The following is a 19,927-nucleotide window of genomic DNA, read 5'->3' on the forward strand; positions in this document are numbered from 1 at the left end:
CACAGATATATGAAATTACTTCTGGCCTCTCAATTTATTCAACTGGTCTATATGCCTATCCTTATACAAGAACTACAGTTTTAATTACTGTAGCTTTATAGTAAGTTTTGAAATTATGCAGTATGAGTCCTACAATTTTATATTTTTTTTTGCAAAATTGTTTTGGCTATTCAAAGCCTGATGCAATTCCAAGTATTTGAGTATTAGCTTTTCCATTACTACAAAATAGGCAGTGGAATTTTTTACAGGAATTACATGAAGTTTGTAAATAATGTTGGGTAGTACTGACATCTTAACAGTATTAAATCTTCCCATTAATGAACACAGAATGTCTTTTCATTTATTTAGGTCTTCTTTAACTTCTTTCAGTAATATTTTATAGATTTTGGCATACCAATTTTCTACCTCCTTAATTTAATTTATTCCCAAGTATTTTATCCTTTTATATACTGCTGTAAACAAAACTGCTTTCTTAATTTCCTCTTCTGATTATTCACTGCTGGTATACAGAAACAATTTCCATGTGTTGATCTTGTACCCTGCAACTTCGCTGAACCTGCTCATAAGCTTTAATAGGGGTCATGTGGATTATTTCTGATATATAATATTTATGTCATCTGTGAATAGAGACAGCTTTACTTCTTCCTTCCCAATTTATTTATTTTTCTGGTCTAACTGCTCAGGCTAGAACTTGTAACAAATGTTGAAGTAACAATTGTGAAAGCAGGCATCCTTATCTTTGTTCCTGATCATAGAGAGAAAGCTTTAAGTCATTCCCCATTAAGTATGATATTAGCTTGGGTTTTCCATAATCTTCACCATGCTGAGGAAGTTCCATTCTATTATTAGTTCTGTGAGAGTTTTTAATAGCAAAGAGTGTTTCATTTTGTCAAATGTCTTTTCTGCATCAATTGAGACAATCACATGTTGTTTATTTTTTCCTTCATTCTATTAATGTGATTATTAAACTGAAAGTTTTCTATGTTGAACCACTAGGCTTGCATCCTGCAATCAATCTACTTTGTCAAGATGTATAATCCTTTTAATATGCTAATGGTTTTGGCTTGCTAGTATTTTGATTTTTGCTTATATATTCATAATACATATTGGTCTGTAGTTTTTTTTCCTAATATTTTCACTTGGCTTTGCTATGATGGTAATGCTGAACTCATAGAATGGGTTAGGAAGGGTTCCCTCCTCTTATTTTTTGGAAAATTTTGAGGATTATTGTTAACTCTTCCTAAATGTTTATAGAATTCACCAGTAAAGTCATCTGATCCTTGTCTTTCCTCTGTTGGAAAGCTTTTTGATTACTGATTCAATTCTTTACTCAATATGGATCTGTTGAGATTTTCTATTTCTTTCCAAGTGAGTTTAGTAATTTGCTTCTAAAGAATTTGTCCACTTCATCTAAGTTATGTTAGTTTGCAAATGGTCATAGTATTCTCTTATAATCCCTTTTATTGTTGTAAGGTAGATATGCTAAGTCGCTTCAGTCGTGTCCGACTTTGCAACCCTATGGGCTATAGCCCACCAGGTCCCTCTGTCCATGGAATTTTCCAGGCAAGAATACTGGAGTGGGTTACCATTTCCTCTTCCAGCGGATCTTCCCGACCCAAGGATCAATCTCACATCTCTTGTGCCTCTTGCACTGGCAGGTGGGTTCTTTACCACCTGTAAGGGAAGCCCTATAAGGTAGTTTTATTTATTTTAGTTATTGGCTTTTTTCTACCTGTAAGGGAAGCCCTATAAGGTAGTTTTATTTATTTTAGTTATTGGCTTTTTTCTTTGTCAGTCTAGCTAAGGGCTTAAGAATTTTGTTATCTTTTCAAAGAACCAACTTTTGATTTTGTTGATTCTCCCTGTTGTTTCCCTTTTATTTCTCTCTCTTCTAATCTTTATTATTTCCTTCCTTCTGCAAGCTTTGGATATAGCATGCTCTTCCTTTTTCTGGCTCTTCAAGGCATAAACTTATTAATTTGGGATCTTTCTTCTTTTTTTATTTTTATTTTTTTTTAATATTTATTTATTTTATTTATTCAGGGGTTAGTTGTGGCACATGGCCTTAGTTGCTCTGCAGCATGTGGGATCTTAGTTCCCAGACCAGGGATTGAACCTGCGTCCCTTGCATTGCAAGGCAGACTCTTAACCACTGGACCACCAGGAAGTCCCTTTCTTCTTTTTTTAATGTAAGCATTCGCAGCTACAAATTTATCCCTGAGCACTGCTTTTGCTGCATTCCATAAGCTTGTTGTATATTTGTTATGTTGTGCTCATTTTCATTAGTCTCTAAGTGTTTTCTAATTTCCCCTGTGACTTCTTTGACCCACTGGTTGTTTAAGAACGTGTTGATTCATTTTTCCAAATTTTGAATTTAAAAATTTTCCTTGGTAGTCATTTCTAGCTTCATTCCTCTGTGGTCAGAGAAGACACTTTACATGATTTTAAATCTTTTAAAATGTATTGAGTCCTAAGATACTATCTATCTTGAAGAACGCTGCATGTGCACTGGAGAAGATTGTGTACTCCACTACTGTTGAGTATTCTATAGATGTCTGTTGGCACAAACTGGTTTACAGCATTGTTCAAGCCCTCTATATCCTTACTGATCTTCTGTTTAGATAGTCTATCCATTACTGCAGGTATGGTATTGAAACCTCCAACTATTATTGCAGAACAGTCTATTTCTCCCTTCAGCTTTGCCAATGTTTGCTTCATATACTTTTGGATACTGTTGTTTGGCACATATCCATATGTACTTTTAAGGATAATTTTTCAACCTCATTTTTAATATTTAGTCAAACACAAAAAAAAACTTATTCAACTTATTAAACCTATTTACCCTTTATAAGTGGGATATTATAAATATGATAAAATTTGCACCTTATTTCACAATTTCCTTTTCAAAGCAGAAAAATAAACTAGAACTCTAAAGGCTTAGATAAGGTGTGGTGGTGGTGATGGTTGAGTTGCTAAGTCACGTCCAACTCTTGTGACCTCATGAACTGTAGCCTGCTAGGCTCTTCTGTTTATGGTATTTCCCAAGTAAGAATACTGGAGTGGGGGCTTCCCTAGTGGCTCAGTGATAAAGAATCATCCACCTGTCAATGCAGGAGACACAGGGTCAATCCCTGGTCTGGGAAGATCCCACATGCTGAGAAGCAACTAAGCCCATGTGCCACAACTACTGAGCCAGTGCGCTGGAAGCCCAACAGCCACAACTACTGAAGCCCATGCACCCCAGAGAGTCTGTGCTACACAAGAAAAGCGATTGCAATGAGAACCTGTGCACAGGAGCCAGAGAACAGCCCCCACTCGCTGCAGTGAGAGAAAAGCCCACACAGCAATGAAGACCAACACAGCCTAATAAATACTTTTATTTAAAAAAATAAAAAAGAACAGTCGAGTGGGTTGCCAGTTCCTTCTCCAGGGGGTCTTCCTAACCCAGGGATCAAACTCACATCTACTGCATTGCAAGCAGATTCTTTCACTGCTGAGCCAGCAGGGAAGCAGAGATAAGGTATTATTCTACATTATAAATGTCATAATTTCTTGCTCATTAAATCTACTTACTAAAATATAGAGCACATATCTTAAAATACAAGTTGTCTACCTTTAATATGAATTCAATTACATGAATTCTCAAACATGCAGAAGGAATGTCAACTGTGATATTTTTAATTGTTAATAAATTCATACATTAAAAATGCTCTAAAATATATATTAGAAAACAATCAAAAAAACTATAAATTCTTAAAGAAGAGGGGAGAAATGATCTAATAAGAAAATCTAGGTATTCTCTCTTCTCCTGTGAAATAACAGAAAATTCTTTCCAAGCAAATAGTATTACTTCTTACAAAATGGATAACTCTAAAAGGCCTGAGATATAGTAAACATTACCTCATTTTTTTCTTGCTTAGCTGGTCCTGGATTCTGTGCTCCATTTGCAGGCTCCTTTTCTGAAACTGAACTCTGGCCCAGGATTTCACTGCTGATAGGTCTCTGTGCCTCAACAGGTGTATCACTTCAGGGTAACAAATGAAAAGGAAGAAGTAGGGGTAAAGAAAAATGTAATGTAGTTAGAGAAATTTTAATTTAAAAGAGGCATATTTACCTTAAGTATATATTAAATGCACAAAAACAGATTTTAAACTTTACTTTTTTCTCTTAAGTACTATATGTAAGGGATTTTAAAAAACAGAATGTGCTAATAATATGAAAGAGGACTGGATTATTAAACAAGGAAGGTAGGGACTCCCATCTAGAACAGTATGTGTGGCCTTGGGAAATCACTTACATTCTTTGTGGCTCAGCTTCATCTACAAATTAATAGGTCAAATGACCTAAAGCCTAAATTCACTTAAAGAACTCAATCTGCTATTCTGTTATCCAAACATCAATTTTCTTTCCTCCAATATATTTCAATAAAAAGCTAAGAATAGTTGAGATTTTATTAAAAGGCTTTCTTTATTTGTACTTAACATAAAAGTGAAACATCTTTCAAATATTTTTAATGTAGACTAATTAGTAAGTTTGATGTCTTCTGTCAGGGTGTTCCTTGTCGTCTTCTTAGACACTGGCAGTTTCTACTTTTCATAGTTACACTGTTTAAAAATTTTAATAACTAACATTATCCAAAGATGACAAATACCACATTCACAAAGATTACCGATCAGTAACAGATACCATGGGAACAAGTACAAAAGTAAAGTGAATTTTGTCTTCAATTAATTTGATTATGAAATGACTTCACAATGGCCTCTCCAGGCATAAGTATGTAAGACATATTAAAATAGAGGTCTAAAAAAAATAAATAGAGGTCAAGGGTTTAGGAAAGCAGAGCTAGATAGTCACCTTCACAAAGGTACCATTAGGAGCCTAGTAGTCATAAATATCTAGACATGTATACACACACATGCACCCTGAGGAGGAAGTAGAAAGATCTGGGAAGAGTTTTTGGTTACAGGACGATGCTGTAAACTGCCAATGACCAAAGGAAAATGCATTTTAATCCAAAAGTAGAATTTGTAAGAATTATTAACTGTGTAGATAGAATAAAACAATTTTATAAAGTAACATTTAATTTTGCAATTTATACAGCACTTCCATATACATTATCTCATTTAATCTGCACAGTGACCTGTAAAATAGATTAAAACTCCCATTTCACAGACGAGTAAACAGACTCAAAAAAGGCATGTTCCCAAAACTGCATAGTTAGTAAATAAAGTTAGGACTTGAATCCAGGTCTTTGGACTCCAAATCCAATGCTGGCCCAAGTCTGGGCATAGATTTTATTTTTCCTGCAATTTAATTTTGAGACCATTATATTGCATAGTCACGGCTTGCATATTTCACCTGCTTTTTCTTTCTTTTTTGAGTTGCTTTCTGTTCAAGTCAAAATAGATCCTTCAGAACACTACACACTCTTTTATAAACTTTTCCTGTGGGTTTTATCTTCTTCACCATAGTAACTCAATCATTATATCCTGGGGATGCAGCATGGTGCTAGCACAGAGTAGACAACTAAATATTTTAAAATAAATACTGAATTCAAACTTATATTACCACAAGCAAAAGTCTCTTTATGTGGCATTTTAACATAATTGATCTGAGCTACCCATATTTTCTAATTATACCTAAAACATTTTTCAAAACCAGGTAAACTTTTTCCAAAATAAATTTTTATACTTTATCAACAGCCAAATAACTCTTCTATAACATGTTATTTTTAAAAGCCTCTTGAAAAAAGTGAAAGAGGAGAGTGAAAAAGTTGGCTTAAAGCTCAACATTCAGAAAACGAAGATCATGGCATCTGGTCCTATCACTTCATGGCAAATAGATGGGGAAACAGTGGAAACGGTGTCAGACTTTATTTTTTTGGGCTCCAAAATCACTGCAGATGGTGATTGCAGCCATGAAATTAAAAGACACTTACTCCTTGGAAGGAAAGTTATGACCAACCTAGAAAGCATATTAAAAAGCAGAGATATTACTTTGCCAACACAGGTCCGTCTAGTCAAAGCTATGGTTTTTCCAGTGGTCATGTATGGATGTGAGAGTTGGACTGTGAAGAAAGCTGAGTACCGAAGAATTGATGCTTTTGAACTGTGGTGTTGGAGAAGACTCTTGAGTTCCTTGGACTGCAAGGAGATCCAACCAGTCAATCCTAAAGGAGACCAGTCCTGGGTGTTCATTGGAAGGACTGATGCTGAGGCTGAAACTCCAATACTTTGGCCACCTGATGCAAAGAGTTGACTCATTAGAAAAGACCTTGATGCTGGGAGGGGCTGGGGGCAGGAGGAGAAGGGGATGACAGAAGATAAGATGGCTGGATGGCATCACTGACTCGATGCACATGAGTTTAGGTGAACTCCGGGAGTTGGTGATGGACAGGGAGGCCTGGTGTGCTAAGATTCCTGGGGTCACAAAGCATCAGACACCACTGAGCAACTGAACTGAACTGAACATGTTATTAGTAGCCCTTCTGACACACCGTCCTTTCCAAGGGTATGAGCCCTGAAGGAGGGAAATCTGTATTTATTAAGCACCAAGCACATGCTTACCACTCTGCTAGGAACTTTATCTCACTCTACAAGTCAACACTCTATTTTATAGAGGAGGTCACTGAGGCTCAGAGAGATTAAGTTACCATTCCAAGATCATGCAGCTAGAAAACGGCAACGCTACTATTCATACCATAGTCTGGCTCCAAAGACCATGTTCTACTCACTGTTCTGCATTACTTTGCCTCATAAGTTTCCCAGTTTCAGAGACATGACAGATGTTTTTGTTACTACTGCTCAGCTAAAAACACATGTATTACTTACCTTTTAACAAGTTACATTTTACCCCTCTATAATGGTCTAATAACTTCACTTCTTTCCATCTTTATTCAGTCAATTCTCAATTATAGTACTTTCTTTACACAGGAAACAGCATGTGTAGAGTCAAATTTGGCTAGCTTTTTGTGTTGTTTTTTTTTCTCTTTATCAAGACAATCCCACTGGTGTACAATTCCAAACATGCTATTCATTATATTGACCAAGAAGCTCCTATCATCTCATACACTCAGAAAAACGTCACCAGTTCCCCCAGAAGCTCAGCATCCCAGACAGCAAAAATTTTCTCTAAAGGGATTGAAAAGTCAAAGAAAAGTTTAAGATAGTCTCTACCAATACTCAAGATTCTCTATTCCTTTAGGATTTAAATAATAGGATGCCCTATATTAAATTATACTCATTCATTTTCATCACTAGATATCATCTTTTTCTTTCAAATATAAAATACAGAGCAGTAAGATGCCTCAGGAAGTCACCCTAGGCTTTAGGAAGTCCCCTCACTTAACTGATCCTAGAATCCTCTCCTTTCTTTAAAGAACATTAAAGAAAATCACACCCACCACACCCAACAATCTCACAGCAACTTAACAGAAAATGCTTCCATAAGTATTTATCCTGTAATTCTTATGCCTTAACTAAATACCTCCTCTTGTTTTAATTAGAAACAGAAATTCCAAGTCCAGTGCTTCTTCCTCACTACAGAATGCTGTCAACTATCCTATGTGAATAGTAAAAGGTTTCATTTTTATGCTCTTTTAATAAATTTATTGCAGTCAATAGTAATGATTCATAGTATCAACTCAGAGAATAGGAAACCAGCCATGTGTCCCAATGGGATTCCTGGAAAACTGAGACAAGAAGTTTCTTAAGCCTTGATATAAAGAACTGCTAATCAGGAAATTATTATTTCATGCCAGATTTGAAAGAAAAACTGAGTGGTGGTTTTAACACTTATATATATATAAAGAATTACTAAAGATAACTGGAAATAACCAGAGATTTTTATATATATACATGTTCAATACAGTAGTATTTACAGGAAACTATACTCTCCTACAATAAGGAATTAGGTAAAACTATGACACAGTCATACAAAGGAATAATGCACATACCCTTAATCACTGACCTCAATAAACGTTTAAGAATATGGGAACAATTCATGATCTATCGAGTAAAAAAAAAGGCAAACTGTATGAAAATATATATAGCACCTTCCCAATTTTTAAAAACGTATTCAAAGGAAAAACATGGGTCATCTAAGTGTGAGATTGTGTGGGATTTTAATTCTCTTACTGATAATCTTCCATATTTCCAAAATTTCTTAATACGTATTCACTGCCTTTATAACCAGCAAAATGATAATACAGCACATAAAAATAAAGATTTTCTTGGAGAATATTAATTATCAAAAATTTTAAAACTCCTTACAAATAAAGCTTTAAAGACTAACTTTCAACTAAAGAGACTTGAACATTTAGAAAACACAAACACATACCCCAATTAGATTATCTCACACTTATGGAGATCTGCCAATTTTTATAAGCAAATACTTACCGTTCAGGGGATTCTTCATAAATACTGTGACATTCTGTATTCTCAAGCATGAGACTTCTGCTGAGATTTTGTACTCCTGGATAATGGAAGTTAGCAAAGGAGTGTGACATTGGAGAAGTTTTGTTCCCAAGGTCTGAGATTCTCTTATCGTGACTGGTCAGTCCACAAGTGAGGCCATCTAAAGCAGGATTCAGAGAGCGGGTCATATAGGCATCAGCTGATTGAGGCCTTCTCATTGGAGATGATGGATACGGAGAAAGTTTGCTGATAAGAGGTGTCAAAAGATCAGCATATGCAGCTTTTGTGGGTTTTAGAAGTTTGTCAACATGAATATTAAGCATTTTCTGTTCAAAAGCACAAGAGAAGACCGAAGATGGGAGATTCTGGAGCCATGACAATAAACTCAGATCCAAATCATCACACCCATTACCACATAAGAGGTCAATTCCAAGGAGTACTTCACTTTCTGTAATTTCTTCTCCTGTTGCTTTACTTTGACAAAATTCCACACAGCATTCATAAAGTAGGCCCTTCATTACAAGCTGAAATAAACGATTGTTACTTGCTTTAAAACCAGCCTCACTTAGCTTCCTATCAGCAGGGATGAATTCTGCCACCATGATACAAGCCTCTTCAAAGCAGTGAACTCGTGCAGTGCTGGGGTTCCAGTCCTTAAATTCAGCATGATTGGTCAAACGAGGCAAAGTCAAAAGCAAACAGAGCTTGCTGTAGTCATCTTTAGAAGGACAGTACTCTTCCAGGGCATGTAAACACTGCACAGCTTCCTGCATTGTAAATTCCAGCTGTAAAAAAAACAAGTGCTATAAAGAGAGAGCCTATGAGATATGAAAACAATGACAGTATTTTCCTCAAAAATACTTTATAAACTTTCACAAACTGTTCAATTGCAAAGGGATAAACTAGTGTCAAAGAATACTCATATAATGGTGGGCTACATAACAACTTGCAAGTGAAGAATCCAAATGTTTTCTACTACTAAAATAAAGATTTTAAAATTTGGTTATTAGCATATTAAATTTTACCTAGAAAAAAGGTAATTCAGACTTAATACTATCATTTTCAATGCATAATTTTTAAGAGTAAGGATAATTAAGTTTTTGAGCAATGAAACTGAAGCATGCCAACATTCAACTGCTTACTATACCCTGCCATCACTCCAGCTTACCGAAAAAGCAAAAGAGCCATTCTCAAACTTGCCTTAGGACAAATGTGTGTGGGGAAAGAAACCAAATCAAGAAAGGCAACATCTACAGTTCACTTTTACAAAACGGGTGCAGATAGAACAAAAGGAAGCTTAGCTAAAAAATAAAGTAATTTGTACAGTGAATATTATCTTAGGATCATGAGCTTTCAGTGATGTACAGAACTTCAGAAATTGCATAGCACAGCTTCTATATCTTACCTGTGGGAAAAGGTAGGGTCCAGATTTAACCTAAGCAATTCAGTTGATTTTGAAATAGCTCAACCGGAATTCCATCACCTCCACTAGCTTTGTTCATAGTGATGTTTTCAAAGGCCCACTTGACTTCACATTCCATGATGTCTGGCTCTAGATGAGTGATCACACCATCATGATTATCTGGGTCGTGAAGATCTTTTTTGTACAGTTCTGTGTATTCTTGCCACCTCTTCTTAATATCTTCTGCTTCTGTTAGGTCCATACCATTTCTGTCCTTTATTGAGCCCAGCTTCGCATGAAATATTCCCTTGGTATCTCGAATTTTCTTGAAGAGATCTCTAGTCTTTCCTATTCTGTTGTTTTCCTCTATTTCTTTGCATTGATCCCTGAAGAAGGCTTTCTTATCTCTCCTTGCTATTCTTTGGAATTCTGCATTCAGATGCTTATATCCTTCCTTTTCTCCTTTGCTTCTCACTTCTCTTCTTCTCAAAGCTATTTGTAAGGCTTCCTCAGACAGCCATTTTGCTTTTTTGCATTTCTTTTTCTTGGGGATGGTCTTGATCCCTGTCTCCTGTACAATGTCACGAACCTCTGTCCATAGTTCATCAGGCACTCTGTCTATCAGATCTAGTCCCTTAAATCTATTTGTCACTTCCACTGTATAGTCATAAGGGATTTGATTTAGGTCATACCTGAATGGTCTAGTGGTTTTCCCTACTTTCTTCAATTTAAGTCTGAATTTGGCAATAAGGAGTTCATGATCTGAGCCACAGTCAGCTCCTGGTCTTGTTTTTGTTGACTGTATAAGAGCTTCTCCATCTTTGGCTGCGAAGAATATAATCAATCTGATTTTGGTGTTGACCACCTGGTGATGTCCATGTGTAGAATCTTCTCTTGTGTTGTTGGAAGAGGGTGTTTGCTATGACCAGTGCATTCTCTTGGCAAAACTCTATCAGCCTTTGCCCTGCTTCATTCGGTATTCCAAGGCCAAATCTGCCTGTTACTCCAGGTGTTTCTTGATTTCCTACTTTTGCATTCCAGGCCCCTATAATGAAAAGGACATCTTTTTTGGGTGTTAGTTCTAAAAGGTCTTGTAGGTCTTCATAGAACTGTTCAACTTCAGCTTCTTCAGCATTACTGGTTGGGGAATAACCTTGGATTACTGTGATATTGAATGGTTTGCCTCGGAAACAAACAGATCATTCTGTGGTTTTTGAGATTGCATCCAAGTACTGCATTTCAGACTCTCTTGTTGACCATGATGGCTACTCCATTTCTTCTGAGGCATTCCTGCACGCACTAGTAGATATAATGGTCATCTGAGTTAAATTCACCATTCCAGTCCATTTTAGTTCACTGATTCCTAGAATGTAGACGTTCACTCTTGCCATCTCCTGTTTGACCACTTCTAATTTGCCTTGATTCATGGACCTGACATTCCAGGTTCCTATGCAATACTGCTGTTTACAGCATCGGACCTTGCTTCTATCACCAGTCACATCCACAACTGAGTATTGTTTTTGCTTTGCTCCATCCCTTCATTCTTCCTGGAGTTATTTTTCCACTGATCTCCAGTAGTATATTGGGCACCTATTGACCTGGGGAGTTCCTCTTTCAGTATCCTATCATTTTGCCTTTTCATACTGTTCATGGGGTTCTCAAGGCAAGGGTACTGGGAAAGGTCAGTTTTCATTCCAATCCCAAAGAAAGGCAATCCAAAAGAATGCTCAAACTACTGCACAATTGCACTCATCTTACACGCTAGTCAAGTAATGCTCAAAATTCTCCAAGCCAGTCTTCAGCAATACGTGAACTGTGAACTTCCAGATGTTTAAGCTGGTTTTAGAAAATGCAGAGGAACCACAGATCAAATTGCCAACATCCGATGGATCATGGAAAAAGGAAGAGAGTTTCAGAAAAACATCTATTTCTGCTTTATTGACTATGCCAAAGCCTTTGACTGTTGTGATCACAATACACTGTGGAAAATTCTGAAAGAGATGGGAATACCAGACCACCTGACCTGCCTCTTGAGAAACCTGTATGCAGGTCAGGAAGCAACAGTTAGAACTGGACATGCAACAACAGACTGGTTCCAAATAGGAAAAGGGGTGCATCAAGGCTGTATATTGTCACCCTGCTTATTTAACTTCTATACAGAGTACATCATGAGAAACGCTGGGCTGGAAGAAACACAAGCTAGAATCAAGATTGAAGGGAGAAATATCAATAACCTCAGATATGCAGATGACACCACCCTTTTGGCAGACAGTGAAGAGGAACTAAAAAGCCTCTTGATGAAAGTGAAAGTGGAGAGTGGAAAAGTTGGCTTAAAGCTCAACATTCAGAAAATGAAGATCATGGCATCTGGTCCTATCACTTCATGGCAAATAGATGGGGAAACAGTGGAAACAGTGTCAGACTTTATTTTTTTGGGCTCCAAAGTCACTCCAGATGGTGATCGCAGCCATGAAATTAAAAGACACTTACTCCTTGGAAGAAAAGTTATGACCAACCTAGATAGCATATTAAAAAGCAGAGGTATTACTTTTTCAACAAAGGTTCGTCTACTCAAGGCTACGGTTTTTCCTGTGGTCATGTATGGATGTGAGAGTTGGACTGTGAAGAAAGCTGAGTGCCAAAGAATTGATGCTTTTGAACTGTGGTGTTGGAGAAGACTCTTGAGAGTTCCTTGGACTGCAAGGAGATCCAACCAGTCCATTCTGAAGGAGATCAGCCCTGGGATTTCTTTGGAAGGAATGATGCTAACGTTGAAACTCCAGTACTTTGGCCACCTCATGGGAAGAGTTGACTCATTGGAAAAGACCTTGATGCTGGGAGGGATTAGGGGCAGAAGGCGAAGGGGATGACAGAGGATGAGATGGCTGGATGGCATCACGGACTCGATGAACGTGAGTCTGAGTGAACTCCGGGAGTTGGTGATAGACAGGGAGGCCTGGCATGCTGCGATTCATGGCGTCGCAAAGAGTCGGACACAACTGAGCGACTGAACTGAACTGAATTCAGTTGATTAGTGACAAAGACAGAATGAAAATTCTTATTGATTCATTCATATTCCAGTGTTCTTTCCACCTTTTTTTTTTTTTTTTGGTCATGCCATTTGGCATGTGGAAGCTTAGTTCCCTGACCAGCTGTCAAACCAAATCCTCTGCAGTGGAAGTGCTGAGTCTTAACTATTAGACTACCAGGAAAGTACCTCTTTCCACCTTTAAACATCATTACCTGGCAAGCATTTATCTACTATTTCAATGATTACTTACTAGCACTTAATAAAAGTTTCTTTGGTTTTGGATGCAACAATACTAATATTAAAACTTTAAAAGTAACTCTCTAACCAAAAAGAATTTAATATCATTAAATCTAAATTGTCATTAATAAACATTCTATTAAGAAACACCTCTGGGGAATTCCCTGGCTGTCAGTGGTTAGGGCTCTGCGCTTTCACTGCCAAGGGCCTGGGTTCAACCTCTAGCTGGGAAACTAAGATCCTATAAGTTGTACTGCACAGCCAAAAAATAAAGGGTTTAAAAAAAAAACAAAAACCTCTGGATCAAAGAAATACTGAAAAGACAGAAAGAAGAGGTAAACATAATTCACTTCTGGGATAAGAAAAGAAGCAATGATATACTCATCAAGTCAAACATCTTCGGATATCTAGATTACCTTAAACAAGAGGGGCACACACTCTCCAACCAAACAGCCATTCATGTGTATCATCTTTGCCTAAATCACAGAACAAATCCAGAAGCACTATAGATTGAAAGCACTACACCTCTAAAACCACAGATCTTGCCCCACCACCACTTATAAAAACTTTAACTCATGATATGAATCTTTTGTTTTAGGGAATAAAATACTTATGACTGAAACAAGACTATGGCGCAAACCTTCAGGAATAAAAATCTTACATGCTGGGGCTCATCTTCTGCTGACATTGCATTGTTAACACACAAAGCTTCTAAAAACTTCTGCTTCAGGATAATGTAACGAAACCTGTGAAAAATAAAATATGAAACATTAAAATGATTAAAAGCTGAATTATAGCACAGGCTATAGTCCATGAGGTCACAAAGAGTCAGACACGACTGAATGACTAACACTTTCACTGCCTTTCACTATAGCAATGTCAATGACCAGAAATGAAACTCAAGCTCCTAAAGCAAAATAGGCCAAGTTTTTTCTTATAGGATCAATTATTTCTTTTAAAAAACACTTTAAAAAATTAATTTCCCAATGTCTCATAAATCAAATGTATTTACTAGTTACTGTAAGTACCTTTGCTTTCAGAAAACTCTTAAAAATACCTTATAAGGCTAATCACACTGAAGCCGTGTGTGTGTGTGTTCAATCACTCATAAGCCATAATTAAAAAGATAGCAAGAAATCACAATTTAATACTCAAAGCAAAAAAAAAATCAAGTTTTATGGAAGATGTCAAAAGTCATCTAACATGAAATCAAAACATTTTATATTCCAAATATTTTATTTCCCAAAATATGTCTTTTCAAACATGAGACAATTCTTATAAAAATGGAGATGAAAGGGTAGAATGAAATGAATAAAACTTCTAAAAAGCCATAAAATAACTGTAGATTTAAAACTTTTCAAAAGGTATTTTTCAGAGAGGAGAAAGGGAGAGTCTATTTACTTGTCTATGAATCAAAAAATGTTGAGTGCCTTAAGCACTTTAAAGAAAAGTGTTTCTAAGGGCTGAAAGAAAATAATAATGAACCTTCACAGTCATTCTTCCAGCCATTGTTTTAACAGCAAATATGTGCCAATAAAACAAAATCCCTACCTTTAAAAAGAAGGGCATCTAATGAAAGCAACTCATCTAATGCACATTAACAGATAGCTGGATTAAGAAGTTGTGGTGTGTGTGTATACACAGACACAATGAACTATTACTCAGCCATAAAAAAGAATGAAATAATGCCATTTGCAGCAACACAGATGGACCTAGAGATTGTCACACTGAGTGAAGTAAGTCAAAGAAGGCCAAGTATCACATGATATCACTTAATAAGTGAAATCTTATAAAGAATGGTACAAATGAGCTTATTTTAAAAACAGAAACAGAGTTATAGATACAGAAAACAATCTTAATCATAACAGTGGGAAAAAGGGAAGAGGGATAAAGTGGGAGACTGGGATTGACATATACACACTACTATATATAGAACAGATAACTAATAAGGACCTACTGCTTAGCACAGAGAAATCTACTCAATATTCTGTAATGACTCACACAGGACAAGAATCTAAAAAAGAATGGATATATGTATAACTGAATCACTCTGCTGTGTATCTGAAACTAAAAAAATTTTTTAAAAAGAAGACATATAAGGAAGAGGAAAACAAAAAATATTGCCATCTGCAAAAACATGGATGGACCTAGAGAATATTGTGCTTACTGAAATAAGTCAAAGGAAGACAAATACTATATGATAACATTCATATGTGGAATCTAAAAAATAACATAAATGAATATACATATATACACAAAACAGACTCACAGTCATAGACAACAAACTTGTGGTTACTAAAGTTGGTGGTGGGGGATAAGTTACGGGTATGAGGTTAACAGATGCAAACTACTATCCATAAAACAGATAAGCAACAAAGATTAACTATATAGCACAGAGAATTTGTAATAAGCTATAATGGAATATAGTCTGCAAAAATACTGAATCATTATGCTATATACCTGAAACGAACACAGTATTATAAATCAACTATACTTCAATTTAAAAAACAAAAAGAAGAGAATCATCTAATAAATTCCTAATATGTATAGGATTCAGCAAGGTTCTGGGTTTCCTGGGTAGCTCAGCAGTAAAGAATTTGCCTGTAATAGGAGACTCAGGTTCAACCCTAGGTTGGGAAGATCCCCTGGAGAAGGGAATGGCAACGCACTGAAGTATTTGCCTGGAGAATTCCATGGACAAAGGAGCCTGGAGGGCTAAAGTCCATGGGGTCTCAAAGAGTCGGACAGGACTGAGTAACTAACGCAGAGAAAGATTTTGAAGGAGTATGAAACCAAGTCTATAAGAAATGATGAGGGTCTTACAAGAACTGACTCTTGGAAAATGATCAAGCATGTGCTATGTAAAAGCAGAAGATGATGTAAGAAACAGTATTCCAGGTAAATAAACAATGTACAAAAGCAAAGAAGTATCAAATAGCATGAATTATGGAGAATCAGAAACTAACACGAAGTTTCACTTCTGATAATGGTGGAGTAATTTGTATCTGGCTAACTTTTCTGCAAATAACAATTAAACCCTAGATAAAACCCAAAAATTATTTGAAAGCACCAAAGCGGGGGTGGGAAATGGCTAGCACACCTAGAGGGAAGTCAATACATGAGAAAAGGGAACTTTAGGGAGTGAGAGTCAAGGGTATAGGGCCTTCCAGTTGAGATACTCCCCAATCCACACAGCATGAGCTAAAACTCAAGCAGAAAGCTGCAGTTTTACAGATTTTTGAGAAGTCAGAGAAAGGTCTGGTATGCCAGAACAGCTGAAAAGTGGCAGAGAGGGTAGGAGGATCCAAAACAAGAGGAAACCACAATGAAAAATATATCAAAATCTACTGTATAAACTGTGCCTAAAACCTTGGCCATACCTAAAACCCAAGATGCAAGGGAGACTCCAAACAGCCCAGCAAAAGCAACAGACTGAAGGTTAAATAACTGAGCAGAGATTTCAACTGATGGCTGTTAGGTGAGGGACAGACTTTGCTTTCTGAGTATAACAAAGTATACTCCCTGTATGAATAAAAATCAATAGTTTTCTAAAGAAGATAACAGAAATCCAGAGTTTCAACAATGAATCCACAATGTGCAGAATATATTTTGAAAAATGATGAGACATGTGAAAAAAGAGTGACTTACAGTTAAGAGAAAAGACAATCAATAGAAACTGAGCCCGACATAACCCAGAAGTTGGAATTAGCAAATAAGAACTATTAGTGAACAGTTACTAAAAATAAGTTCAAGGACTTTATTGGGAAATATAGTCACAATGAACAAACAGATATGAATATCTCAGCAGAAAAATTATAAATAAAAGTAAATTCTGCAACCAAAAAGTACAATATTTGAAATGAAAAATTCACTTTATGAGCAGGTTACTAACTGAAGGAAGTGTCAATAAATGTTGAAGGTAAATCAAGACTAAAGAATACACAGAAAAAATGTTTTTAAAAAAGGAAAAAAGCTTCAAAACTGTGGAACAATATCAATCTAATACTATATAATTAGAAGGAGAAGAGAAAGGAGCAGAAAAAATGTTTGAAGAAATAACTGCCAAAAACTTCTCAAATTTGCCGAAAGACATAAACTTAGATCCAAAAACCTCAGTAAACCCCATGCAGGAAAAATACAAGTAAATCACACTTAGGCACAATCAACCTGCTGAAATCCAATGACAAGGAGAAAATCTTGAAGGCAGCTAGTAGAAGAAGAAAAAAAGAAACATTACATACAAGAGAATTAAAAATAACTCTTTGGCAGAAATAATGGAGGTCAGGAAACAATGGAATGACATCTCTAAAATCTTTGTAGTATTATGAAGAAACAACTGCTTCAGATAGGCCCTTGTGATGTTTTATATATAGGCACCATTGACTAATTTTATATATCAGATAGTCAACTAATTGAAGTACATGCAAGCTGTCCTCTAGAAATGCTCCAACTCAATGGGACTGAGGGTACTATGTGCTAGAAAAGCTAACAGTCCTGTTTTTAAATTTTTGTTTATTGTTTTGTCTTGCTAGTTGCTACACTTCTACCAACGATAAGATACTAAAAAGTTTCATATGAAATCTTACCTTTTTTTGTCAAATTTTTCCATACATTCTAGAGGCTGAATGAACTGAAGAACTTCATCCCATTGACCATCAAGGATTAGTTGCCTATATAAAGAAAAATCCATGCATGCTATCAAACATGTTACACTAATTAATTAAAAGCAGAATTAACTTTTCCCACAAATTATTTGTAACAACATACACTATTTGAGAAGAATCTCTGAACCTGCACCCACTCCTCATTCTAAAATGTGTTTTTCTTCACCTATGTAAAAACACTGGAAGTGTATTTATTTCCCCACTAATCTTACAGTTTAAAGTTACTCTGTATTATTTAGGGGCCAGTGTGTAGGTATGTCCCAGTCTCCCTAAGTCAGTGGGTCTCAACTTGGAGCAGCTTTGCCCCCTGGAGACATCTGGCACTGTGTGGGGACATTTTTGGTTGTCACAACTGGGGTGTGACCAGCATTTACAGGGTATAGGTCAGAGGAACTGCTAAATATCCTACATCCTACGATGCACAGGACAACCCCCACACTCACACAACAAGATGTTAACAGTACTAAGGCTGAAAAACTGCTCTAAATGTGACTTCAACATCTTGGAGGCATTTAACTAAATTTAATATATACTAAACTTTATATTCTGAGAATGAAAACAGTAATGAATAATACCAGGTTTCTCTGACTTAAGTGGTCTATGAGAACTTCCAAAAGTTATAAGGCTTTTAGATTACTGTTCCTTCTTAAAAGTTATTTCCCTACTTATGCGTTTTTAGAACCGAAAATTTAAAAAAGGAAGAAAGAAGCAAGAAGATCTACATAAGATTGCCAACTTTTAAAATTCTACAAAGAATGAATAGTAATAAAAAGCAATCACAATATATAACATAATCATTTTATAAAGGGACATTTTAACATTTAAAAAGTAGGAAGGATACAATTTCAAAGGTGAGCCCTTTAAGATGAATACATTAGAAGAATACATTTAGTTTAATGAAAAATTTACTATTCTTTAACTCTTTGCATTTCACCTTAGACCAGTAAAACTTCACCACAAACCAACGGGTTTCTGCAGAGGGATATCGGAGAGCCACTACTAAATTCCAGGAATAGCAATGCTTGAAAGACAAAGCCCAAAGAATACTGCCTTAGTATTGGTTCCTGCTATACATTTCATTGACTAAGCTCTCTAGGGCTCAGTGACGTTCATAATATTAAATACAGGGAAGTGCAATGAATTTAAATAAAATTTCCTGATATAATAAAGCTTTTTAAAAAGTTCCTTCTTCATGAGTTAGAAACACTTCATTTTCATTTCACAAAATGCTACATATCCAAGAATCTCTACTCCCTGTCAAGGACATTTGGTACCACATAAGCACAGAGTACATTTCTGTCTGGAAATTTGGGTTTTTCTTTTTCCATCCAATTCAAGGAAGGATATATTTAGCTTTCCATTTTGGCAAACATGTTAACTCCCTTTTGCTCTGCAATTCCATCTCCAAGAAACATGTGCTAAGGAAATAATCCAAGATATAGAAAAAGTCATATGTATGAAAGATGCTCAGTAGAGCATTTAAGAAAACCTGGAAACAATTTGTCTAAAAATAGGGAAATTATTAGGAAATTAAGTAAACTGAAAACTTTAAAAGCAAAAATTTATAATCACACAGAGAATTCTTATAATGTTAATGGATAAAGCAGGATACAAATTATAAATCCAAAACAGAATTGCTGGTTTTTCAATATGCATCAAAAACTATGTGTGGATGGTGAGGTGATTTTTCTTCCTTATTTTTCTATATTTTCTACAAAGAATATATTTATATGAGTATGTTTTACTTCTACAGCTACAAGAGATATTTCAGAAATAGTTTAAGTTTACAGTCTCTGATTTCTTAATCTAGTATCTTTTACACAATGCCACAACCATAATAAAGTTGTGACTCTTTTTAATGAACTTTGGATCTTACTCCTGAAAATATTCTACAGAAAACTTTACTTTGTAAATTCTCATTATAAAAATAAACATTAAAAAATTATACTTACATTTCATGATTATAAAGACCTACCTAACATATACACAATGGAGTATTACTCAGCCATTAAAAAGAATACATTTGAATCAGTTCTAATGAGGTGGATGACACTGGAGCCAATTATACAGAGTGAAGTAAGCCAGAAAGAAAAACACCAATACAGTATACTAACGCATATATATGGAATTTAGAAAGATGGTAATGATAACCCTGAATGCAAGACAGCAAAAGTGACAC

The 19,927-nt window shown here is 35.8% G+C and overlaps 1 protein-coding gene across 2 annotated transcripts in view; it reads right to left on the bottom strand.

Annotated features, from left to right (window-relative positions):
* The window catches only part of WDR47 (WD repeat domain 47), a 63,438-nt gene that overhangs the window by 22,243 nt on the left and 21,268 nt on the right, over positions 1 to 19,927 (bottom strand). For both annotated transcript variants that reach the window (XM_069599436.1, XM_069599432.1), the window contains exons 3-6: positions 17,671 to 17,754; positions 13,746 to 13,830; positions 8,397 to 9,199; positions 3,901 to 4,024 (exon numbers count right to left, since the gene is read on the bottom strand). In XM_069599436.1, coding sequence (XP_069455537.1) covers positions 3,901 to 4,024; positions 8,397 to 9,199; positions 13,746 to 13,830; positions 17,671 to 17,754 — 1,096 coding nt within the window. The remainder of the gene's footprint in view (positions 1 to 3,900; positions 4,025 to 8,396; positions 9,200 to 13,745; positions 13,831 to 17,670; positions 17,755 to 19,927) is intronic.

Source organism: Ovis canadensis, chromosome 1 (assembly GCF_042477335.2).
Source record: "Ovis canadensis isolate MfBH-ARS-UI-01 breed Bighorn chromosome 1, ARS-UI_OviCan_v2, whole genome shotgun sequence".
In the NCBI taxonomy this organism is placed as follows: Eukaryota; Metazoa; Chordata; class Mammalia; order Artiodactyla; family Bovidae; genus Ovis; species Ovis canadensis.